Below are 26,779 nucleotides of genomic sequence, written 5' to 3'. Positions count from 1 at the left end.
GGATAAAGTTTGATCTTGAATATTTGACACACTTTCGTATTAAACTAAAACAGACACATGAATTTCTAGCTAGCATAGATCACTGCAGTTTTTATTGTTGCATTATTTATAATGTATTGCTATAGGAGATCATTTTAAAGCATTTGAGCAGAGAGAGCTTTGGAGAGAGAATTTAGATTCACTCTCAAAACTAACTAGAGCTAACACAGGAACAGAAAACCAAACACCGCATGTTTTCTCTCATAAGTGGGAGTTGAACGATGAGAACACATGGACACAGGGAGGGGAACATCACACACCAGGGCCTGTTGGGGGGTGGGGGGCGAGGAGAGGGAGCTTAGAGGACAGGTCAATAGGTGCAGCAAACCACCATGGAACACGTATACCTATGTGACAAACCTGCACGTTCTGCAGAGGTACCCCGGAACTTAAAGTGAAATAATAAAAAGAACCAACTAACTAGAGAAACATGTGATTCTCTGCAGAAATGTTGGTTAAATATTTAATTAGTAATTGGCCTTTGACCATATCTGAAACACATGTGTCACTCAATGCCTTTTGTGTATATGGCTCTATGTGTACAATTTTATTAATGGTCTGTTCCTACTGTTCACCTGAACTTCATAAATCAAACTGTTCCCCATTTCTGCTTGAACATTTATGTTACTCTTCTGTCATCCTGTGTTTTGTTAATGAGACTGTAACCTCCCTTAAAGATGATACTGTCATTTTCATGTCTACTATCCTTTGTGCGCTATTTTCTTTACAATGCTAAATGCATATTTTTAAAATCTAAAAGTTCACAAATGCTACTTTCATCAATAAAAACTTTGCCTCATTTTACAATCCTCAATTAGTCAAGTTATACTCTTTTGCCATGCCTCTTTGACTCTCATGTTTATAATTTATAGATTTGGCTTGAGTATCCTTTGGTATATAAATGTGTACTACTTTCTAAAGCATCCTTTAAGTGGTAATTTTGAGGGGGCTCATAGACACATGCATTAATCGAGTAAGTTCTGTTGCACTGCATCTTTCCTACTGGATGTTCAGTACCTACTTATTCAGTTTTAAAACCACATCTTTAAGTGAGCAAAATGGCTTTTAGGTCTCTTGATTTGAATTTTTTGATTTCACACAGAGCCCCCTCCAGTCATCCAAGTGCCTAACAATGTTACAGTCACTCCTGGAGAGACAGCAGTTTTAACATGTCTCATCATCAGTGTGGTGGATTACAATCTAACCTGGCAGAGGAATGACAGAGATGTCACACTGGCAGAGCCAGCGAGAATTAGGACCTTGGCTAATCTGTCATTGGAGCTAAAGAGTGTGAAATTCAACGATGCTGGAGAGTATCATTGTATGGTTTCTAGTGAAGGTGGATCATCAGCCGCTTCAGTTTTCCTCGAAGTGCAAGGTACAGTGCTTTGGTAACTTCCGAATTATGACATCTTTCTGTCCTCTTTTTTAAAAATTTTTGTCCTCCCAAGTTGGCTATCTGAGAGTGAGAGTATCTACCCAAATAATTACCGTTTAGAGTGATAGAATGCTTAACATACTCAGTGGTCTACGGCCAACAAAACTGGAAACTAAAATATCACTAACAAATAGGTAACTTTAATACAATCACAGCTAATCGTAGTAGTTGAAGATATTTATTTTAAAACAATATAAAAATTGTCTCTGGATAAATTAATAGTTTTAAATTCTTTAATCCATCTTGTGGATTTTTAAAAAAAATACTAATTTTATTAATAATTGGTCAAAAAGCAATTTCTTCCCAATTTAAGTACTGTATTTTTGCATACATAACTAATTTACCTTTTATTGTTCAATTGTTTAGTAATTTCTCACTAATACTTTAAAATAAAGGTTTAAGATGCTTCTCATCTTGGTGAAATTTTATTGAAACATAAGCAGTTGTTTTTAACCTTATTTGTCTTACACACACACGTACACACGCGAGTGCCTATTGAAAATAAACTAATTGTGAGCCAATTTTGAATTATGTATACATTGACAACTATACGTTCCAATAGTTGAAAACAAGTTTATGAGCGATGTGATTAATGGCTACTAAATATATATTATTCAGGACCATGAAATGACGATCAGAAACCACTCCAAAGTTTCTCTTTCAGTGGAAACATATTTGGCTTCTAAATGTCTATAGACCAGCAGGGAGTCTTAATGTAATGAACAAATTACTGTTGGCCGTTTTTCTCTGTTAAGCTGAAAGGTTCAGTTGCTGCCTCAGCAGAATATTTTATTTCAGTTCCTTGATGTGGGAGACTGATTGCATCAGAATTGGGTCTAGCTATTTGATCGTGGTATTAGAAACAACTTTATAACATGCCTGAAGTAACACTCTCAGGTAACTTTTTAGCAAGGTTACCTAAGAAAATGACCATTCAGTTTCAAGGCTAAATCTTAGAATGTTATTAATGACAGAAAAGCAAAACTACCATGAGAATTAACAAAATGGTTGACATCTGATTATAGTTTTCCCCTTGGTAGTTGAAATATATGCTGCAATCAGAATGTGTGTCTTTTGTTAGTTGATCTGGGGAGTCGTCTAGGGAAATGTTGCTTTTGTAAATGATTCACCACATTTCCACGTGAAACTGCCTAGATAACATGAGTCGATCCAAGTTCTAGCAACTTGGGTTACTAGAACGCTGGAACTATTTTACCAAACTGATTGTTTCAGATAAAATAAGTGCTAATGGACTTCTGAAATTTGATCTTGGTTCTTTAGTTGAAGTCCCTTAGAATGAGATTGTAAAATAAAAGCAGAGCCTTCCTTGTTTCTCCATGTTAACGTTATAGTCCATAATTTTTCTACTTAGTGCATTAGAGCAGTGATTCTCAAACTTCCATGAGTAAAGAATTACCCAAGGACTTTTTAAAAAAATGCAGATTTCTAACCCCACATCAAGAGATTCTGTTTCCATAGGTCTAGTGTGTGGCCTGGGAATCTGCATTTTAACAGACTTCTCAAGTAGTTCCATGGACATTTTCTGAAAACAGCACATACATCCATTCTACAGAATGAACCATATGATCTAGAAATGCGTATCTTTAAGGGAAGCTCTTGACTCTCTTCTTGCTGGTAGCCATTATTATCCAACAATTTTAAAAAGTGCTGAGGTAAGATGTTATATAATACACAAAACATAAATATAAAAAACATGTGACAGTACATTATTACTGGGTAATCTGTATTAGTGGTGTAAATCTGTCTAGAGGTGTTATTTTATGGCCTGTCTAGTTGGCCTTGAGTTTGAGGGGCCAATTTGATGATAAAGGATATTTCAAAAATCTAACAAAAGTATACTCTAGAATTGATAATACTTCTTAATAACAATAAGAGACTTTTGCTCATTGTAGCTATCTAAATGTATTATTTTATGGTTGAATGTACTACTGAAAAGCTATGGGTATTTGATGAAGTAAACTGCCATACCTAGAGGTAAAGTTTATGATAATATGAGAGCTGATAAACTATTGACATTAAATCTTACATTACAAATTAATTTCACTTTAATGCATTTAAATCTTTTTTAAAGCAGAAATAACAAATAGTTTTAGAAAACTTAAAAGACAAACTAACACTTGGATTGAATACATACTTTAGGAATAGTTTTCTTGTTTAAAGGGGAATCAGTAGCTTAATTCACAGCCTCATTTATGTTGTTATGCTTCCACTGGTATGTTTGGGAACTAGTTCTATCTGGAATACTTTTAAGAGTTAAAAATCTAGATTTTACAAGTTTTTGTAGTAATTTTACATAATATAATTAGCAAGAATTTTCTTCTTTAAGATAGTATATGTCTAATATTGCAGCCCTTCTTTACCTGACAATAAATTATATATAAAGACTTCAAAAAGACAAAGCTAAAGAATACTAAAAACTAGCAGCAATTAACAGCAGCAAAAATCCTAGCAGGAATTTTATATGTATTACATGTAAATATTTTTTATTATGTAAATATGTATATAGAATATTTATCTATATTTTAAGATCACTGGAATGAAAATCTTGACAGTGCTCCATCCTTTTTCTGTTCACATGAAAGTAGGAAATATCTTTGTCCCTGTTTCGTAGTTTGCTCCAAAAAGAAAATGTTACTCTTTGAAGAAGCCAGAATGCTGTTTTCTCATACTCATTAATAGCTCTAACTATCCAAATTAGGAAACTAGCAGGACAGAAAATGAACAGGCAACCTGGTTCCAGATAGAAAATTGTAACCTTGGATATATGTAACCTGGGAGGTGTGTTTCCCACCAATGAAAATATTTGAAAGCAAGAGAAACATCAATATGAGTGTCAGGAATTTTAGAAACAGATGGTAGCAAAGGGGAGCATCACATCTCAGCCAAAAGAGCTCCATAGATGAGGACTGGGCAAGGAGCCATGTACATCAGACTCTCACTCAGCTGCAGAGCTGAAAAGGGGGTTCAGCTCCTCCAGAACAGAAGCAGAGTGAGAATGAAGTCAAGTCCATCCAAACACTTTATTAAAAGACACTAGTTTTGGATGAGTGTCACCTCATTTGAAGATGAATAAACAGAAAACTATCAAAATAAATGAAACAGTGGAGGGAAAATTAAGCATAGGACTTAAGTAGAAATACTGAGGAACAAAACAAGGCGGTCAGGGAATACTTAGAAGAAATGGATACTTTGAAAGCAGCTTATTCTAGAGACTAGGGGAAAAATATTTGGTCTGCCCGTTGTCTTTCAAAAAAAGACTTCAATGCTTTTAGATGACAGTGTATATTCATATGGTATCTTAGTCTGTTTTTTGCTGCTATAACAGAATACCTGAGACTGGGTAATTTATAATGAACAGAAATTTATTGGCTCACAGTGCTGAAGGCTGGGAAGTCCAAGATCAAGACTGGGGCATCTAGTGAAGGCCTTCCTCCTGCATCATCGCATGGTGGAAGGCAGAAAGACAAAGAGAGCAAGAGAGCAAATCTACTCCTGTGAGCTTTTTTTATAAGGGTATTTATGTTTTCATGTGGGCAGAGACCTAAACATCTCCCAGGAGGCCTCATCTCCCAATGCTGTTGCATTGGAGATTAAGTTTTCAGCACACAAATTCAGGGAGACACATTCAAACCATAACATAAGGCAAGAACTGGCTAAGACAAAAGGACATTAATAAGTGGAATAGGCTGGACGCAGTGGCTCACGCCTGTAATCCCAGCACTTTGGGAGGCTGAGATGGGCAGATCATGAGGTCAGGAGATTGAGACCATCCTGGCTAACATGGTGAAACCCTATCTCTACTAAAAATACCAAAAATTAGCCAGGCTTGGTGGCACACATCTGTAGTCCTAGCTACTTGGGAGGCTGAGGCAGGAGAATCGCTTGAACTTGGGAGGTGGAGGTTGCTGTGAGTCGAGATCGCGCCTCTGCACTCCAGCCTGGGCAACAGAGCGAGACTCCATCTCAATAATAATAATAATAAGAAGAAGAAGTGGAATGGAAGAAGTCAGAAAAGATTTGATTTTAAAAATGCAATATTTTAGTGCAAACATGTAGTAGAGGCACTAAAGAGGAGAATTTATACTATATAAAAAATCATGGATGTGGTGCATAAATTTGAGAAGTCTTTCAGAATATTGAAAATAACTAACAGTTGAATAATATGATTTTTTAAGTGGAAATTAAAAACAGAAGTTTAATCTAAAATTTATAGGAGTTTAGGAAACAAAGATGATTGAAACTAAAGAAATAGTCTAAGATATAATTGAAGAAAACTGTTCTAGGGACAAAAAGTTGTCTCGAGTGAATAGATTAACCAAGGTAAATGAAGGGAGAACTTCATCTAGACACATCCTGGCTGAATTTGATATTACTGCTAGGAAGAATCTGCTCATTCCTCATAAGCATATGACTAAACCCATTGTAAACAGAAAGATAAAATCAGATTTGTGTCTTAATTCTTATGCTAAAAGCTAGAAGATAATTGCAGTGGATATTTGTCTTAGTTTTGCTTTTAGGGTCTGAATACTTTTCCTAATTTGTGGAGGAATTATTTATTATCTTGGTGGGAAGCAGAAAACAAGTGAGGTCAGATAATTCATTTTCCTTATTCCCTAGATCACATGACCCACAGCCAGCCACTCATATGCTCCCAGTGGGACTTTGACTCTTGCCAAAACCACGAACACTTAAAAAAATTCCAATTTTTGGCAGCATCATGGAATTTAGAGTCCAGCAGCAGAAGCAAATGCCCCAGTGGCCCTTCACCATCACTTTAACAGACTGATGTTGGCTGTGTTCTCAGTGGTCTAGCCACACCATTTCTACCTGATATCCAGTTTCCTTTTGATTCTGTACCTCAAAAAAATTTCCCCAATGAATTCCTTTTCTGCTTAAGCCAGCCAGCCTGGTTTCTGTTGTTTGCGGCTGAGAATTCCAACTGACACAATAATAAGAAAGATGCAAGTAGTTTTGAAAAAAAAAGGAACCCAAGAATTTAATCTAGTTAAGTTGTCTTTCCTATGAAAAGCCATCAAAAGGATATTCTCAAATATTCAAGGGTTCAGTAAAAATACCAAACACAGCTTTCTTAAAATGATTTATTAAAAATGCAACTTAACTGCTTGAAGTAGATCTTAAAAAGGAAAAACAAAAAATCAAAATTGGAGAGGCCATGGTATGAAGAACTGGTGAACTTCCCTTAGTGGCTATTATCAGGCTCATTACCAACTCATCAAAAAAGCTTTGGGAAGCAAAGCTAACCTCAGAAACTATGGCCGTTTGAATCAACCACACTGATGAGCATGTGAGAATGTGAATGAATTGATATGCTTACTTCATTATGAGAATTCCTTACCACGAGGATAATGGTATAATTAGACACAGGAAATTCCCCAGGAAAGGAATCCCCTTTCAGCGTTTACCACAACACTCAGAAGTCCAGCTATGCAAACAAACAAATGGAAGCCAACACTGCTATGCTAGGAGAAAAAAGATAACTCGATTGATTTATACAAAATGTGTACATGATTGTTTGGGGGCAGCAGAACTATAAGTGCATTTTGACTTGTAGTTTTTTTGTTTTTCTTTTTTAAGATCAAATTCAGGCAGTTAATTTGCGTTTTTCATAAATCATTTCATACTTTACTGTACTTGAAAAATTACTTAAATGGATTATTTTTAAACTTTGTGTAAATAGGATTTAAATTTTCTTAAATGCTCACATTAATTTTATTAGAGGGTTGAATTATGTATGAGTAATTTCTTCTCTTCGTTTTCTAGATATTGAGAATGTGCCTTATCACTTTCGTATTTAAAATAATTGAAAAAATAAAAGACAGTTTAAAAATAAGAAATAACTAAGAACACAAATTAACAAATAATGCCTCTCAAAAAGAAAAGCAACAGCACTTAAGATAAAAATAGATTTTAGGTCAACTTATAAGAAGAAACATCTCCTATCTGCTTTATATAAATGGAAGTATATTATAAAGTAAGGATCTAGTGATATATTCCCTTAAATATTAAAAAGTTGAGTTCTAAAAAGTTTATTTTAGAGAAAATAATTCTTCCCAAGGTTTATTTGTAGGCAGCTCTAGTTCTGTTAGGTATAGAGATATGACAACAGTTTCACCACTGCATGTTGAGTGGTATAAGTTCTTTTCAGTAGAGTGGTAAAAGGGCTTTTTTAGTACAAATAACTGAGGTATGGTATCAGCTTATGCCACAAAATTATTGCTTTTCAAAATGACTTAAAGCTTATTTAAATATATTATTTTAACAGTAAGAGAAACTAACACTTTATGTAAACATAAAATAAGATGATACTCAGCATGCTGTGGTGACATCTCTTACTAACTTCGGCTTTCATGTATTAATACTTTGATTTTCTTTGTCATGTTCCTTTTCACTTATTAAAAAAAAAACTGTCATGGCTAAGTTTTTTTCTCTGATAGAACAATCTATGAACTGCTTCATGAACTGCTTCACCTCTAGAGATGAACCTATTTTAACTTGCTTGTGCAGGATATGTTTTAATTCTGGTTACTAATGAGCTAGTCTCTCTGAGTTGCTGTTTTCATATGTAGAAAAAAATAGACCTTCTTTCTCTTTGGCTGTTTTCTTCCATCTTTGTGCAAACTTGGCCTTTGCCCTCAAAGAATATTATAGCACACTCCCAAATCATGATTGCGGCAGAACTTAACTTTAATAAAATTCTATTGACAGAGAAGTTTACTTTTGAGAAGCCTGGCTAATGTGATTTATTTCCTACAGTTGCTAGTCATCTAGAAGCTTCTTTAATCAAGCTACATATTTTTCTTCTCTGAACACTTTTTTTTTTTTTTTTTTGGAGACGGAGTCTTGCTCTTGTTGCCCAGGCTGGAGTGCAATGGCACGATCTTGGCTCACCCCAGCCTCTACCTCCCAGGTTCAAGCTATTCTCCTGCCTCAGCCTCCTCAGTAGCTGGGATTACAGGCATGTGCCACCATGCCAGCTAATTTTGTATTTTTAGTAGAGACAGGGTTTCTCCATGTTGGTCAGGCTAGTCTCAAACTCCCGACCTCAGGTGATCTGCCTGCCTTGGCCTCCCAAAGTGTGTATTTTTAGTAGAGACAGGGTTTCACCATGCTGGCCAGGCTCATCTCGAACTCCTGACCTCATGATCTGCCTGCCTCGGCCTCCCAAAGTGCTGAGATTACAGGTGTGAGCCACTGCACCTGGCCCTCTGAATACTTTTTAAAAAGTATGAGATGTATTTAAAAATGGTAAGTTCATGGAATTTGCTTTAAGACCGTTAGTGTTGAGATGACCTCGCTTGGTCTTCAGAATGGATTACTTATAACTATTCCACTTGTTGGGAAGTTTATCTCATATCTATAACATGTCAGAAGTTATTCTACACATTTTAAAAATCTATGTGGTACTTAACAAGCATCCACCACATGGAGTTATTTCTAAATTAAAAAGTGTCAAAAAGCAGTCAAACTTAAAATGTCAAGTTAGAACATCTGACTGTACAAACGTTCGTATTTGAAAGCTTAAGGATCTGGAATTTTGTAGGACTGTGTTACAGAGTAAGTCCTTTAAATTCTTTCTGAACCAAAATGAGGTCTATGAAAAGGAATAAATGCAGAATTTCAATTGATAACTAAATTAGATTTTCTTGTAGGAAAAATTTGGTATTCACTTAATTTCTCTGCCAAATGTAATCTACTCTCTCCATGGTTAGAGGCAAGTTTCTGTTATAAAACATTCCAATTTCATGCGATAAAATGTATGAATGAATATCATGTTTCAGTTACTTTTGCCTTTCATCCAAGGAATCTATGTACTATAAAGATGTTAGAGCACTTTAATTTTAGGTGAAAAGAATGATCTCTCTAAAACTTAAAGAAGAGAAATATCAAAGTGTCTTTAAATAGAACTTATAAGGAAAGACTAAAGAATTAGACTTATTTAGATTATAAAAGACAAAAAAGGACTTGGTGCGGTGGCTCATGCCTGTAATCTCAGCACTTTGGGAAGCAAGACGGGCAGATCACTTGAGGTCAGGAGTTCGAGACCAGTCTGACAACATGGTGAAACTCCATCTCTACTAAAAGTACAAAAATTAGCCAGGCGTGGTGGCACATGCCTATAATCCCAGCTACTCAGGAGGATGAGGTGGGAGAATCACTTAAACCCTGGAGGCGGAGCTTGTAGTGAGCCGAGATCGTGCCACTGCACTCCAGCCTGGGCCACAGAGTGAGACTCCATCTCAAAAAAAAACAAAAAACAAAAAAACAAAAAAACAAAACAACAAAAAAAAAACCAAAAAAAGAAAAAAAGGATATGAATGACTTAATAAGTAATTCAAGTATATAAGAAAATTGTTATAAAGAAGTGATACACTGTGGACATTTTAATTTTTAGCAAAAATAGACCATGTGAATATGTGTATTCAGCCAAGTCTGATGGCTTTAAGTGAGCTAGTGGAAAAGATGTCTAGGTGTTGGAGAGGTTAAATGATAGAATGCAGTAGCAGGGAAAACGATACTCCTTTCTCAATGCATTGACTGCTGGGAAAAGAGGTCAAATGAGCAATCAGCAAACATATCAACCCACTGAATTATTTAAAGAAAGCTACCAACTAACTTTTTTAAAATTTTGGGAGTTCATAGCATACTTTACATCATCTAATCCTCACAGACGGCTGTTATTTACTATGGTCAATTTCAATTTACAGCGCTTCTACATGTGTACATTTTTTTTTTCCACACCAACAACCAAATCTCCAACTCTCTAGGCCCCAACTGGGTGTCCATCAATTTAATTCAATTCGGAAATCAACTCATTTAGCATGAAACCCCACAGGTTAAGGGCTTAATCCCACAAAACTGCACCTACTTTAAATGCCAATCACAAGCCCTGGGCTTCCTATACTTCTGATTAAGCAGGTATAAATCGAGGGTTCCCATAACCACTTATTCAGGTTCAATAATTTGCTAGGATGGCTGACAGAACTCGAGGCATTTTATTTACTTTTTTTTTTTTTTTTAAATAAAGGATACTGCAAGAGGGGGGAAAAAAGCTGTTTTTCGCTCTACTCACATACCACTCAATACAACATTTCTGACATAGGATGTTTACCAGTTTATTAATAAGGATATCATAAAGGACACAGAGAAGCAGCCAGAGGAAGAGATACATAAGACAGGGTCTTGGAAGGATCTGGATGGCAGGAGCTTCTGTCCCCATGGAGTTGGGATGTGCTACTCTCCTGGCACATAAGTAAAGTGTTTCCCTGAGCTCCGAGAGCCACTCTACAAATTGATTGAACCTGACAAGGCGGTTGTGGGAACTCTTGATTTACAGCTGGTTGGTCAGAAGTATAGGTGACAGACTATGACTTATGATTGGTATCTGAAATGGAGGCACTTCACTCCTTGTGTGACCGAGCCCTTAACCTGTGGGATCTGATGCTATCTCCAGGTAGATAGTGTCAGAACTGAATTAAATTAGAAGATACACAACCGTTGTCTGCTGTAGAATTGCTTGGTGTGTAAGGAAATACCCCCATACATCTGGTGTCAGAAATATTCTGTTGAGTGGCATTAGAGTAGAGGGAAAAAATAGTTTTCTCCTTCCTTGTAGATATGACTCAGGTACAGTCAAATGGAAGTCGTGCATTGTACAAAGTATACGGGAGGTGGGCAGCATGGAACTTTCATGCCCTCTTCAGCCATTACACCCTCCCAGCACCTCAATGTGTTCAACAGCCCAGAAGCTCTCTGAAGCCCATTGTTTAGTGTTTTTATAGAAGTTCCATTATGTAGGTAGGATTAAATCATTGGCCATTTGGTTATTAACTCAATCTCTAGCTTCAGTATCCTACTCAGAGGTGAGGGGATGGGGATGAAATTTCCAACCCTATAACCCTTCGTCTTTCTGGTGACCAGCACCCATCCTAATGTTATTTAAGAACCCGCCATCCCCCAGTCATTTATTAGCATACAAAAAGACACTCATCACTCAGGAGATTCCAAGGGTTTTAGGAACTCTGCAAGGAACCAGGACAAAGACCAGATGTATGTTTTTTATATCACAAGATCACATTATTGCCCCAAGGAAATAGAATCTCTGAGGATTAGCGACTTTTCCTAGGTTACAAAGCCAACAGGTGGCAGGGTACCTATCTGAGCTAGTTATTTCCATTATTCTGCATTGTATACAGAAGTTTCTAGATATGCTATTAACAGCTCTAAAGAACAGGTAGATAAAGGAAAGTGGAAAAAAAAAAAGAAAAGAAATGAAGGGTTCTTGGTTGTTAACAGATAAGTGAGAGTACTTACCAAAAACCCTATGTTCTCGCTTATAAGTGCAAGCTAAGCTGTGAGTACACAAAGACATACAGAAGGATAAGATTGACTTTGAAGACTCAGAAGGGAGAGGGTAGGAGAGAGGCTAGGGATAAAATCACTCAGGTGATGGGTGCACTAAAATCTCAGAATTTACCACTGTATAATTCATCCATGTAACAGAGATCCACTTGTATCCCAAAAAATATTGAAGTAAAACTTAAGAAAAATAGAAAATGTACAAAGTGGGTGCAAGTCCCTATCTTGTGAGTAAAGAAAATGGAAATGACAGCATTGTGTGTAATCACAGCTCAATTTTAATTCCCTACCACTCTTACTCCTCCTTTCTCTAGAGCTTTATAGAATGGACCAGGTATATGGCAACAGTTTGGTGAATCCTTTGACTTAAATTGTGGTAGAGTAGCTGCTAAGGAGAGTTCTGGAGGAGAGGGAGCTGTAAATATGCTACCCAAACAAGCACGCAGAGAAAATATAGGATGACTAGACAGTATACTCCATTAAGTCAGAGCTAGATTTTATTCAGTTTTGTGTCTTCAGTGTGTAACATAATACTTAGTACCCAATATTGCATGCAGTGCATGTCTATGGGAAGACAATGAGAAGCAGAGTGTTTAGGTGTAAGATCATTTGCAAGTATGGAAGCTATTTATGTCCTAATGTGTACTAAAAATTTTTGGTTCAAATTTCCCCTAAACATTGTTTAATATTTTTTGTGTTGTTATTTTATAAATTAATTGTCCAACTAAGAAATAAATTATATTACTAAAGATTAGATACTTGTTGTATGTAACAACATAAATAACTTGCTATTTTTAATATATGATGAAGGGGCTATGATATTTGACTATTATAAATAAAAATTGAATTAGAGCTAATATTACAAAGGAGGAATATTTATTTACTGCATCTGAAGAAAGGTGTGATATGTCAAAAACATTTCATTAATGAGAATGCAAAACTGGTAGATGAGATCTTTATTTATGCTATGTCCCTAGGCACTACCTCATTCATACTATGTAGTAGGAATATCTTTTTTCCATAATAACAAAACAAATACTTAAATACATGAAGTACCTTGATTACAAACCCTTGCTAGAAAAGGTTAGAGCTGGTGTCTTGTTTGTTCATTTGTTTATTCATTTATTTATTCACAAAAAAATTGTCAGGCTTTGTGCTTCTTGCTGATGATATAAATGAGGAGAAAACAACATCCATCTCCTCAAAAAGCCCATAATGTAATCAAGGAAATTAGGCAATAACACCAATAAATATTTACAATACGATGTCATAAGAGCCATATTAGGGTACTACCGGAGCTTTTAATTCTGTCTCAGAGTGATGAGTTGAGATTGAGAAGGGCTTTGCAGAAGAGATTTTGCCTCAGGTATCCACTAGAATATGAGTAAAAGGTAGAAGTCTTTGCTAGGAAGAAGTCAGGACAGTCTGTTCAGATGGAGAAAACTACACGTGCAAAGCAACAAAAGAATGAGAACACAGAAACGTGGGCCTGCTAAGAGTGGAGGACCCAGCAGAATAGTGAGATCCAAACCCATGATGATGTAATTTTCTTTTCGCTCTTGTCTTCAGTAGTCTTTTGACACAGAATTGGAGGAATCATTTGGTTTTGTGGTTTTGTGGAATTGGTTCAGCAAAAAGACAAGGTAACTTGAAAAAATAGTGATTGCAGTTACGCACTGGGAGATTTAGGCTGGATGAAGAAGGAAGAAAAGGCTAAAAGCATGGTCTGATACACTGGAATAAAAAAGGAAGTTCAAAGTGGTGACCATGATGAAGTTGAAGGAAGAAGAGTGGGAGTTAGGGAACGACAGCCAGAAGGATGGGAAATTGTGAACCTCAGACCGAACTTCCAAGGCAAGTGTTCTTCCAGCTACAGTATGGTTGCTTCCCTGATAGATACTAAGGTAGCAAATAAATTTATCTATCAACATACATTAAAGGCTAGATTTTTTAGTCTTTCCTTCAAGAAGTGCTGTGTAGATCCACTTTCATATGATTTCGATTCTGTGACTTTTACATATTTATGTGAAATTATCCCTTTCTTGAGCACTATAACCAACTTTTGATAGGTAAAACATGTTGCTGTTATTGAGTCTAGATTAGGAGACACATGTACATATGTGTAAAACGTCAGGAGTCTCCTTCTAATATGCCAGGAAGTAATGGTGCTAATTATGATTTGCCACTCTTTTCTAAGCCAAATGGGAAGGCGAGTCTAAACTTTGGCCTTTCTGTCTTATTCGAAAATTCTGTGATTTGGGGAAATTGTTATAAATCAGATGCAGTAAAGAAAAGGCTATGTGATAATCAGTGCTTGTCATCATTTAGCTGAAAGTTTTCTAAGTGAGAAAAAACAAGACCTCTTAAAATTTCATTCTTCCTGTCAACCATATTTTTTGTCTTCACCTGTTTTGGCTAATTACCTAAAGAAGCTGCTAAGTTCACGACTTTTTTGTTAAGGAAAGAAAAAATAGTATTAAGTGGAAACATTGTTGACATAAATAATTTTGTACTAAGAGTTATTGAAAATGGATAATAAGGAGGCAAACCTTTGCCATGTATATATACATCCTTACAACCTATATTGGGGAAACAGAAACTAGATTCTTAAGAAAAGAAATCTTCATGCATATTTGCCATTAAGAGTCTGTCATTAAAATCTAATCTAGCCCTTATTTATCATTAATATCCCTGAAACTGTTGCTCTTCTCTTATTAACTGAATTTTATAACCATAATGGTGTTTGAAATGTGGAATTCTTTTTTGTTGGCAGGGGTTGTGGGGGCGGGTAAATCCAGCATATAACTGTCTAGATAGATTTTGTGTAATTCTTTGCCTGGGTGTTTTGTTGCCAATGCACCACCTACTGGTAAGGCAATCAATTAGCAATCTTCCCTCTGAGATTTAATAGACCTTTCTAGTTCAGGGTTGTCCAATAGGACTTTCTGCAATGATGGAAGTATTTTCCATCTGTACTGCTCATGTGGCAGCTGCTAACTATGTTTCGCAATTGAACAATTAAAATATGGCTAGCGCACCCAAGGAACTCATTTGGAATTTGATTTATAAATTTGAATTTAAGTAAACCTATGTGGATACAGATGTGGCTACCATATTGGACTGTACAGCTCTAGTCTTCTAGAGAAAGAAGAAAGGCAGAAATAACAAGAGCAGAAGTTTTAGGAAACTTATTGCAACTGCCACATTGATAAACCATGATAATAATTTACTTGAATTATTGCCACTCAGAAATAACTCCACCATTTTGAAGAGGTGGTTCTCGTATTCCCATTGATGAGATATCATTTGGAAATGTTGCATCTGATTTCATTTGGGATTTCAGTGGCCCTTGCTTCCTTCCCAAGGCAACTGATATTTTGTTGTTTGTTTTGGCTTGTTTGGTTGATTGGTTTTAGTTTTCATTTTTTTCTCTTTGGAAGAAATCCCTGGCCACTTAAGAGGAACTCTTTAGTAGGCATGTGAAAAGTTAAAAATGTTTAAATGTATTCATTGCCATTTACACTAGTTGAAAATTACAGAAAAGTTATGTGAACAAGCACATTTGTCCATTGTAAATCATTCTTAGTGAGCTTTTGTATTTTTCATTGTGCTAGTTTCACGTGGAAAAGTTAGCACCAGAACTTGCTGGACTTACCTCCCTAATCAGAAATGAAAATGCATTTGAAAACAATGTCAATGTTTTAAATAAGCTGATTGACCTAAATCAGTAGGCACACTGTTAGAATGGGATATAGCTACTAATTACAATTATCAGCAGGCTCAATGATAGTCATTATGTAACTTTTTGAAGTTAACTTTTTCTATAGGAAATATAGATACTTAGAAGGATCGGAGATCCTGTAAAACACATTTACAGGCTATACAACTCAATAGAAATTAGTTCCCTTAATTAAATTCTAATTTTCTTTCAGTGTCTCATGTAGCATTGCTTGATGTTAGATCATTGAACATTTTCAGGAATATATTACCCATAATGAAAAATATATTTGTGAACATAATAACAGTCCCTATTATGTTTTCAGAAAGATAAATTAATTTGGTGGTTTGGTTGAATGTGGGTTTTAACTGTCTCCAAATTAGAGTACTTAGGTTTCGTTGTGAGAACTCAAGTAAGAAAAAAACTTAACAGTAAATATTAATCAATGGAGTATCTTTCTTCTCCTGAGTACTATCAATTCCTTATTGCATAAACATATCACTAGGAACACTGAGAGAAGCTTGAGAATTTTCCACCACAGAGATCAATAGGCAGCTGTAAGATGCTTTTTTCAAAAGGTAATGCCTTTTTAAACAACAATCAACAATTGTTGATCCTCTAGATTCCTTCTGAGCACAAATCCTTTTAGAGGGAAAATAAAAACATCTAAAAATGTATGATCCCACTTAAAAAAATACTGACAGCTACAGAGATAAAAGTCCTTGGGTTGCTGATTCTGTTAATTGCTTCTTGGGGTAATGAAAGAGCCCTAGACTGGCAGTCAGGGCACTTAGTATCTCTTTTCAGTAATCATACCTTACTTCTCTCTCTCTATTCTCTTTTACCCAGACCACACCTAACAGTATATCAATTTTTTAAAAATGGAATTTCTTATGCCGTCTTTATTTATGGACATGTATGTCCATAATGGGAGATATTTTCTTTGGACTGATGCTTGAATCAGTGAGTGCTTAGCATTGCTGATAGGGATCAGTGTAAATGAGCAATTGTAAAATTTAGAGTTCAGTGGAACTATCCCCCAGGTAATAGTATTTTTAGATTAAGGTCCCTTCACCTTTTTCTAGGCATGATTAGGTCAGTATTTCACTGTCTCTCATATCACTCCTTTCCTCATCACAGCCACTGACACCATGCTCATCCAACTCAAACTAAGCTATTAGAATCCTCTTTTTATGGACTTACTTTCTTTTAGAATGGGGGACTTTCTTCCCCTCTTCCAATCCATCTTCCACTGGGCAGCCAAGTGAATTTTCCCTAAATATTGTTTTAACTGTTCATTCATTGAAAACCTTTTTGTGCTTTTCTAATTACCCCAGAATAAAATTTACACCCTCTGTCCACAAACTAACTCCTACACAGTTCTTTTAACATTTAATACTGAATTGTATCCTCATAAAGCAATGCATAGAGAAAAAAAAAGAAATAAAAATGTTTCCTTTCAATATGTGAGTACTATGTATCTTCAAAGAATAAGGTAGCCATACATCTTTTCTTTATGCATGTTTCCTTAAATGGGTAACTGAATATTTGAACTTGCTATTGATATTAAGCCTCTATGTGTAACTAATTCTGAATTATAGGTAGACAAGTTATCAGATTAATTCTTTCATATCATAAAATATTATTGATGCTGCTAATTTTATAGTCATACTACTCTTAGGCAGATAATTTTGGATATCTATGAGTTTTGAATTTTCTCAGTAATGAATTTCTCAAAAGAATGGATAGGTGTTGCTCTTGTCCTGTCTTTGGTTGCCAGAGCTGGACTTTTGGTGGCCACTGAACATTTTCTCTGTCAGGATCTATGTCCATTACACGTTCAAAGGTGTGCTGTTTCCTACTGCTTTGACCCTAGCCCTTGTTTCATTACTTTTCATCCTTCCGTGATTTGTCCCAACTCCAGTTTACATTACTTGAGTCACAGAGGCATCCTCACTGCCTCCAAATGTTGTCATCCTTATTCTAGTTCTATTATCCCTATCTGAATTCTACCTATAATGTGAACCATCTCATAAACCACTGCCTTTCTGATACTGATCTCTTTGTTTGGTTATCCTCTAGAATTTATTTTTGCCACACAATTTTGCACTTAATCAAGTGTTTAGTCATTATTTCTCAATCATATTATATATACACTGTGAGATGCTTCTTGTCTATTAGAGATATAGGAAAAGTCAAAGTGTATTTTTCCCATTCCATATACCAAACTTCACTTCTGACATCAGATATGTGGGATTTTTTTTCCCCATACACCAAGCAGTTCTCCAGCAGACACCAGCTGGGTGATCCTCCAATTCATTTCTGAAACTATCTAGATCCCACAGATTGAAGGCTCCATCCTACAAGATGGTCCACCCACTTCTGATGCCAATTGCAAGCTGTAGGTTGTGATTTGTGCTTCTGACTGGCTATAAGTCAGGGTTCCTACAACCCCCTCCAGGAGTTTGATTAATTTGCTAGAGTGGCTCACAGAACCCAAGGACACACTTTACTTTTACTCATTTATTATAAAGGATATTACAAAGGATACAGATGAACAGCCATAGGGTGAGGTATGGTAGAAGTGGCACAGAGCTTCACATCATCCTCCAGGAACCTCTATGTGTTCAGCTATTCTTTGCATGTTTAGCTATTTTAGAAGCTCTCTGAACCCTGGCTTTTTTTTTGGTTTTGGTTTTTATGGAGATGTCCTGTAGACATGATTGATTATATCACGGGCCATCAGTGATCATCTCTGCCTTCATCTCCTCTCCCTTCTCTGGATTTTGAGGGTGGGGTTGAAAGTTCCATCCTGCCTTGGTCTTTCTGGTGAGTTAGCCCCATCCTGAAGCCATCTGGGGATCCCCAGTCACCAATCATCTTATTAGCGTGCAAAAGAAACCTTTATCACTACCAAGATTCCAAGGATTTTAGTAGCTGTATGTCAGGAAATGGGACAAAGACAAAATATATATTTCACAATATCACATTGTCATTTTTTAAACCCATAGTGCCTTGCACAGAGGGAAAAACATAATTGCACCCAATAGATGTATAATTCCTTAATTGCTGAATAAACCTCAGTGTGACAATAACACTATAGGGAAGTCTTGGTCATTACCCTTATCTATCATGTTTCCATGTTAACTTCAATGGGTTATTTGAATCACATCAGCAGTTAGAAATGTCATTATGTAAGTACTTTCTTTTCCAGTTCCAGCACAAGCCAGCATATTACTGCTTGCATTTACAATCATGTTTTAGAACAAAATCTGGTAATTATCTCATGAAAAATTTATGGTTGTTATTTTTAAAGTATTGTTTATATTAATTCACCCCAATTTAGAAACAAAATGTGAGTGACTTTTGCAAAATTTTACAAAATAGGCTAAAGCAATTTGTCACTGTTGAGTTGATACAGTGGCTGCTTAATTTTCAAATCCTTATACTGCTTCTGAGTAAAGGTTACATAAGTATGGGAGAGAAGGGGAAGTTTTTATGTATATAGTAGGAGTTTAAGGTTTTGTTTAAGATTGTTTTCCTATTTATCTGACAACAGAAATAGTTTTCTGTTGATTCCACTAGTTGTTCCCTTATGAGGAGGATTTTTAAGGCTGGAGATCAACCCAAGAGTCCTTGTTCAATCTGAGCATATTCAGTGTGTAGCTGACATCTCTTCCATAATCACATGTTGTGACATGGAAATCAAAGTGCCAGACAAAGCCTCCTTTTCTCCTTGATGTTTTTCTATATGAATATTAGAAGTATTAATTTGTCTTCTATGGTATCAGGAAAGGGTGGATGTCTGTCATTAATTAGGCCATGTCACCAGAGAGAATATTGCAACGAAAAAGGAAATATTTCTCAAGATGTTTGATGAAGTCAGTATTTTATGATGAGAATTACTTCACTAAGTATGAAAATAATATTATAACCACATGCTCATTATATTATGATAACTCTTTTTAACATGTGCCACGTGACATGGTAAGTAGCATGCTTTTTCCATCAGTAAAACAGAGGAAAAAATCTAATTTTATCTATTTTATTGAAATTTCTAGTAAACTTTAAGTATCTAGAAATATTTCAGATTTCAGAAGAATTAAATAAGATATAACAAATATTGTTTATAAATAGGGTATATAATCTTTTTTTGAGAAAGGGCCTCATTCACACCCAAACTGGAGTGCAGTGATGCGATCTTGGCTCACTGCAACCTTTGACTCACTGCAACCTTCGGCTCACTGCAACCTCTGCCTCCTGGGCCCAGGTGATCCTCCCACCTCAGTCTTCCAAGTAGCAGCTGGGACTACAGGCGTGCACCATCACGCCAGGCTAATTTTTCTATTTTTAGTAGAGACGGGTTTTTGCCCTGTTGCCCAGACTGGTCTTGAACTCCTAGGTTCAAGCGATCCTCCTGCCTTGGCCTCCGAAAATGCTGGGATTACAAGCGTGAGCCACCACGCACAGGCTGAAATAGGGTATATAATCTAAATAATCTAAATGACGTATGTAAGTGTGAGGATTGTGGTGATCAAATTTCATTTGTAAATGTCTAGATAGTACATATGCACAGATGTATTTTAAATGCTATAACTTTATTTGGTCATTCTTTGTCGCATGTTGCTATATAGAGGAATACTACTAATAATAGCAAAAGTTACATCGTGCCTACTACATGCCTGGCATTGTTCTAAGTGTTTTATGTATATTAACCTAGCTAGTCCATAATAACGCTATGAGGTAGGTTATAGACAGACACCATGGAGCAAGCAACGTCTGCATTTGAATTCCAGCTCCACCTTTGAGTGACTGGGCAAATTATTTAACCATTTTGAGCCATAGTTTATTTGTAAAATGGCAGTAACACTTGCTACATAGTATTATTGTGGAAAATAAATGATGGGTCTAGAGTTAGATACCTGGTATATAATAGGCACCGACGGAAGGAAAGCACCACTTTCCTATTTCAATGAACTGACTACTAGAAAGAGATTTAGTTCCTAATTTTACATAATATACTTTATAGTGTCTGTGAGATCTTTGAAGGCATAAGGTGTCTGAAACATTGTCGGTACTCAGTAAATGTTTGCTGGCTGAAAAAATGAAAACACACAGAAATTTGCCCAAGTACTCTAAATATACCAGTGGTGATAAATATTGCTAATTGTGGCTTAGTAATTAAATCATTTGCATTATCTAATTAATTTGTTGGTGGTGATTAAATAACTTTGAAGAAAAAGTCCTTAGGTATTTTCTCTGAGAAATTTCCTACCAGAAGCTTAAGAGCAACAAATCAGACCCAGCTGACAGGAAATACGTCTCCTGAGCTTGAACATAGTGTTGGCAATTTCCAAGAGAGTTAGGTGAGATTTTTTCTTCCCTAGTCTTTGTAGGCAGTGAGATGGCTGTTTTCATGCCCGCTTACACTTCATTTTTGCTAATCTTACCATTAATAGTGTATTAAGATACCCAATTCTTAAAGTAGTGTTGGTTTTTATTTTATATTTATATTAAATTCTTCTAAATTATTGATAGGCAATTACAAAAACATGTTTTTTGCTTTTGTTATAATTAAATAAAAAGCAAATTAATACCTTGCCACCTAATAGAGTGCTGTGTTCCCATTGCTTTGGCTAGTAAAAGCAAGTTGTTCTTGATGGTGATGGTGTTGGTTGCTCATGGTGGTGTTGGTGGTGATGATAATGGTGATAATGATGATGGTGGTGATATGAGATTGGAAATCTCAAGTAAAAATGGATTACTTCCCTCCAAAGCCTAAAACTGAACTCCGGACTTCTAAATCCAACATTAGTACTATTTTTTTTTCCCTGTCAGGATGAGGCTTTACATTGCAAATAAAGAGATGTAGACTCAGTTTGTTAGTTGGCAAATGATGTTACTTCATTGATGGAGTTGAACTGTGGTTCTTCAATTCCATGTTCTTGCTCCATTGCAACTACTTCATTAAAATGAGGAGGTTTTTCTAGGAATTAAAAAATTAGCAGTTGAAATAACTTAGTGAAATCTATTATATCGTTATTTAACCTGATTAAGTAAAGTCTAATTCATTTTGACCAATTTTATTCAACTGTTATTTGGTAGAAATCTAATTTTGCTCCTCTGCATTTGTTCATGTTCTTTCTAAGTATCTTATCAGCAGGAATATTCTTTTTTTTTTTTTCTGAGACGGAGTTTCGCTCTTGTTCTCCAGGCTGGAAGGCAGTGGCATGATCTTGGCTCACTGCAACCTCTGCCTCCTGGGATCAAGCGATTCTTCTGCCTCAGCCTCCTGAGTAGCTGGGATTACAGGCATGCACCACTACACTCGGCTAATTTTTGTATATTTAGTAGAGACAGAGTTTCTTCATGCTAGTCAGGATGGTCTCAAACTCCCGACCTCAGGTGATCCATCTGCCTCAGCCTCTCAAAGTGTTGGGATTACAGGCGTGAACCACCACGCCTGGCAATCAGCAGGAATATTCTAAGGGAATGGTAAATTTCTCACCTCCTGTGGGATGATATCATCCCATCTGTGTGTTGCACACAGACTTATTTCATGATCCTGAGTAGCACCCTATGCCCAGGCTGTATTTGCTCAATGACCTCTTAGCTCTCTGCATCCTGGTTTCGGTAACTGACTTATTTTTACTTTGATATCTGAACTACAGAGCCTACCAGTAGGATTCTTGCTGGGAGAGATGCCAGGCCATTTCTGGCAGACTACATTGGAAGACACCAAGTTTGGGCAAAAATTCTGAGAGTTGCTTGAATCTTTGCAGCAATTCCATGTCAATAGCTAAACATGAGAAGCATTTTATTTTAGGAAGATGGGACTGAATAAATGTGCATTTCAATAAATTCCAAAGAGAAAGAACTATTCATTTTTTTTTCCCTCTTATCCCCTGAGGATTATCTGCAACATCCCTACAGCATGTGTAGCCCTTCAGAATTTCAGAATTGATGGACTCCAGATGGAATCACAATTTGAACTTACTGGCCATAGTCAGTCTGCCCTTGACCTCACACATTTCTCTAGCCCTATGCTCACCAACAGGAATCCATGGAATAATGAGGCTATCAACCAAGTTCATGGACCGGAAAAAATCCTTTAAACATTAACTTCAAAGACGAGATCATAATTTGAAAAACACAATGTAAACAGGAAAAAAAGGGGAGGGGGACAATTGTAAGCTGCTAGCAATTAGGCACTAATTAGCTTCCTTCAGTTATGTAGCTGTTGCCACCCAGCAGTACCATTTGTATCTCTTTCACATGTATAGAGATTCCCCAAGCTAGTGGTTTCTTAGTGAAACTAAGCCACAATTTGCAGACCAACTTACAGGAAAGATATATCATAAATATATTCACATCTAACTGGCTAACTGAATTTCTCAATTTTATTTATAGTAAAAACCAAATTAAATGGAAAGCAGACAGCATGCCTGTTAGGTTCATCTGTGTGTCCCTGCAAGTTAGCACAGTGCCTGGCACATAATAATTATGCAAAAAGCAGATGTCATTGAATGAATTTATTTATTTCTGTTAATACTTATGAAATCTGTCTGTTTCAAACACTGGAAATTAATTTACTTTTGTTTACCTTATTAACTGGTGGATATTTACATTAGGAGCTACTTAATATCTCTTTGATGTTACCTTCTTTGAAGATTAATTCTTATTGTGTGGTAATATAGATGTAAAACATGTAATCTATTGAAACAAATATATCAACATCCCAGAATTATCTCAGAGAATTGTTTTCTTTTTGATGATAAATTCCTGATTTAGTGTTGCATTTTCAAAAGTCTTTTTCCTGCCATAGAAGTGTAATGAAAGAGAAAGTTTGAATAACTGATTTTTTTTTTAAGTTGAGGTCCTGTGGATGCACGGACATGAGTCAAATGACCAGTGTAGCAGGATCTTGGGAGGGACAGGCAGACATTACAATTCAGAGCCAGGTTACAGTTTAGGAAACTGCGTTCCATCAAAAGTTTTAAGTGTCTTTTATATATGAGCCACTGCATGATATGCAAAGGATGTTAAATGCTATAGAATATAATAGAATATGGAATAATATGAGTATATGGTTTCTGACCATAACAAACTTATGATCAAATAAATAAAAAGAGAAAGATCAGGTTGAACAAAGCAGACAGCATAGTCAGGACAAGCTGTGGCTCCAATCCTACATTCGTTGTCTAGAAAGAGCCAAAAGCTCTATTTAGAGACTTTGCCTGGGAAGAGGTTTATAGGGAAGTGTCAGATTAGTGGCATAAACTGTAGGTCAGCTGGTGGAAGCAAGCCAGCAAGGGGCTTCATGGTAACCAGTGGAAACACAAAAATATAACATCGGGATCAAATTCATTTAACTTTCAAAGAGAGTTTACTTCCCTTGTTTTCATTACCATTGGTTTCTTTCCTGCCATATCCATGATGGGGGTCATCCATACAGGAAGGCAATAAAGATGTGATGGTGAGAAACCTACAAATCTGCTAACACAGGAAGCTTCTAACATCAAGATAAATTGGCATTTTTCTACATACGTGTATTTTTATTTGCAGAACCACCCAAAGTCACTGTGATGCCCAAGAATCAGTCTTTCACAGGAGGGTCTGAGGTCTCCATCATGTGTTCTGCAACAGGGTATCCCAAACCAAAGATTGCCTGGACCGTTAATGATACGTTTATCGTGGGTTCACACAGGTACTGGGTTTGTATCATGTTTTTGTTTTTATTGAGTGAGAAAAATTGATGAGACTTCTGGACCAAACTAATATGACCAAATCCCTAATATTAAGGGAGGTTTGACCACAATACTTAGCTTTACATTTTCTAAACAGGCTATGAATGTCAAAAATAATATAAATGATGACTTTATAAAGTTTGAGGTTATTGAGTCTTGAATTCAATAGCTGGGACCAAGTGCTTCCCAGTACTTTGAGTTGCAAACGTAGCACCCATCAGTTAGTTTAACTTGAGTAATTGAAATGAGGGTAATAAACTTTCTGTGAGGTAAAATAACATATAGTTTCAACAGATCTATTAAAGACATTGTCCTGGATTTAACAGAAGAGAGAGGTCAAGAACAGACGAGTAGCTCTAATTAAAATGTGTTCAGACGTTCTTTGTTATTACTTCCATTTTTACCAAACTACAGTGGGTAGTATTTTATTCCACTGGGTGCTTTTTAAAGGCATTGAATCCACGCATGCTCTTAGAGTATAATAAACATGTGGACTATAAACAACAAAGTGTCCAGCCATGGGTCTTCCATTACTCTGGGTTTGGCAGTAAAGAGGTCATAGGTATGATCCAGCCAGTTGAGCCAGATTCTATTCCTAGACTCCTCACAGACTCACTGTGTGACATGAGACATTACATCTCTAAGGTTTTCATTTTGAAGAACCATTTACTACAGCAGTTCACCACATGGAGCAAGATTGCCCGGGTGCAAATTCCAATTCTTCCATTTACTAACTCTGGCTTTGAGTGAGTTATGTAACCTCTTTGCTCACCTGTAAATCAGGGATATTAATAGTATTTAACTCACTAGGGTGTTAGGAAAATTTTAGATTAAAATAAATGTAAAGTTTCTAGTGCAGCGGCTGGCATGTAGCCAATATTGGATACATGATATTATTATTATTATTATTATTGCATTTCTGCTCATAAAATAATGATGGTAACCATTTCTACAATCAACACCAAAAATATAACTCTAAAACATTTGAAAATATTTTAAAGGAAAGCACTATATTATCTTGATATTACTATTGTGGTATTTTCAATTTTATATTCTTTTTGTTTTTTATTCACAGGTATAGGATGACCTCAGATGGTACCTTATTTATCAAAAATGCAGCTCCCAAAGATGCAGGGATCTATGGTTGCCTGGCAAGTAATTCAGCGGGAACAGATAAACAGAGTTCTACTCTCAGATACATTGGCAAGTATAATCACTTTAAAAGGCAATTAAAATAGGATGAATATCACATCAAGCAATGCAAAAGTACTTTTTTGAAAAGTTAATATTAGTAATGTATACATGGTATTATACTTTATTATTCATTTCACACACTGATTGAAGCAAATATTGTAACTAATTTAAGTTAAAAGTTCATAGAGTGAAAAGCTTCATTAGTCAACAGAAATCAAGGAAGTTTCCAGGTTATGGAATAATTTCGTATTGTCCACAAAGTTCTATCTTTCCACTGTTCGTCTGTTCTCTGCAATATTTTACTTTTAAATTAATAAATTCTATTTCCTTTCTAGCTTAACTTCTATTTTATAATTTCTACTTATATTCAAAACTGTATATAGTAAGATTTTTACTTTTTATCTTCAATTTCCTCCTCCAAACTTAAACATTTATTGGAAGCGTACTTCATGAAAATTATTCTATAGAAGATTTCTATTTAATTTTGTCTTTATTAGTCAAATAAAGGATAAAGGTATCATATACTCAGATCCAGGTTATAAATTGTGAATAATCAATGGCTAGCAATCCACCCTTTCATTCATTCTTATTCAGTCTCATTCATAGTAAGATAATGAAATTGTCAGTAGAGAAGAAAGGATTCAAAAGAGATAATAAAGATAGAGAATTGTACTTGAAGGTATAGGTGAGGGAGAGAACCAAAATGTCACAAGTATTGAATTGAGAGCCTGGAAAGAAGTGATCTCATTTATAGAAATAAAGAAGGCACATGGTGAACACCTTTAGAGGGAAAGTGGGCTCAGATTTGGAGATAATTGAATTAAAAATGTTCACAGAATACCACAGTGTAGAGGGAAAAACAGTTGGGAATGCGGAGCAAGTGACTGAAACCAAATTCTACTTCCATTGTGAAAACAAATTTTGGTTCGTTCACATAGAAGCCATAATATTAAATACATTTATTTTAACTTATTAAGCACCTCTAGAGATGCAGCATGCAAAATGCTGTGCTGGAGACTGGAGTGTAACATTTTAAAAACGTGTGTCATGTAGCCTTTACTTTTCAAGAATTTACATAATGGGGGTGGATATATACAGAAATATAACAAGGCAGACAGACAAGTACTACAGTGGGAGGTTGGCAGAGGGGAAGATTAATTCAGACTGAGGAATTAGCAAAGATTTCTCAAAGGAGACAGGATTTAGGCTGTCTGGAGGAATGAGTGGGATTTGAAGGGTTGTGGC

At 35.9% G+C, this 26,779-nt stretch overlaps 1 protein-coding gene across 1 annotated transcript in view; it reads left to right on the top strand.

The window, feature by feature from the left end:
* Positions 1–26,779, top strand: part of HMCN1 (hemicentin 1) — a 443,754-nt gene that overhangs the window by 187,682 nt on the left and 229,293 nt on the right. The window contains exons 11-13 of the mRNA XM_032137046.1: positions 1,142–1,417; positions 24,159–24,300; positions 25,416–25,543. Coding sequence (XP_031992937.1) covers positions 1,142–1,417; positions 24,159–24,300; positions 25,416–25,543 — 546 coding nt within the window. The remainder of the gene's footprint in view (positions 1–1,141; positions 1,418–24,158; positions 24,301–25,415; positions 25,544–26,779) is intronic.

Source organism: Hylobates moloch, unplaced genomic scaffold (assembly GCF_009828535.3).
Source record: "Hylobates moloch isolate HMO894 unplaced genomic scaffold, HMol_V3 SCAFFOLD_18, whole genome shotgun sequence".
NCBI lineage: Eukaryota > Metazoa > Chordata > Mammalia > Primates > Hylobatidae > Hylobates > Hylobates moloch.
The sequence above is the reverse complement of the archived record's forward strand: the minus strand, read 5'-3'. Positions and strand labels throughout refer to the sequence as shown.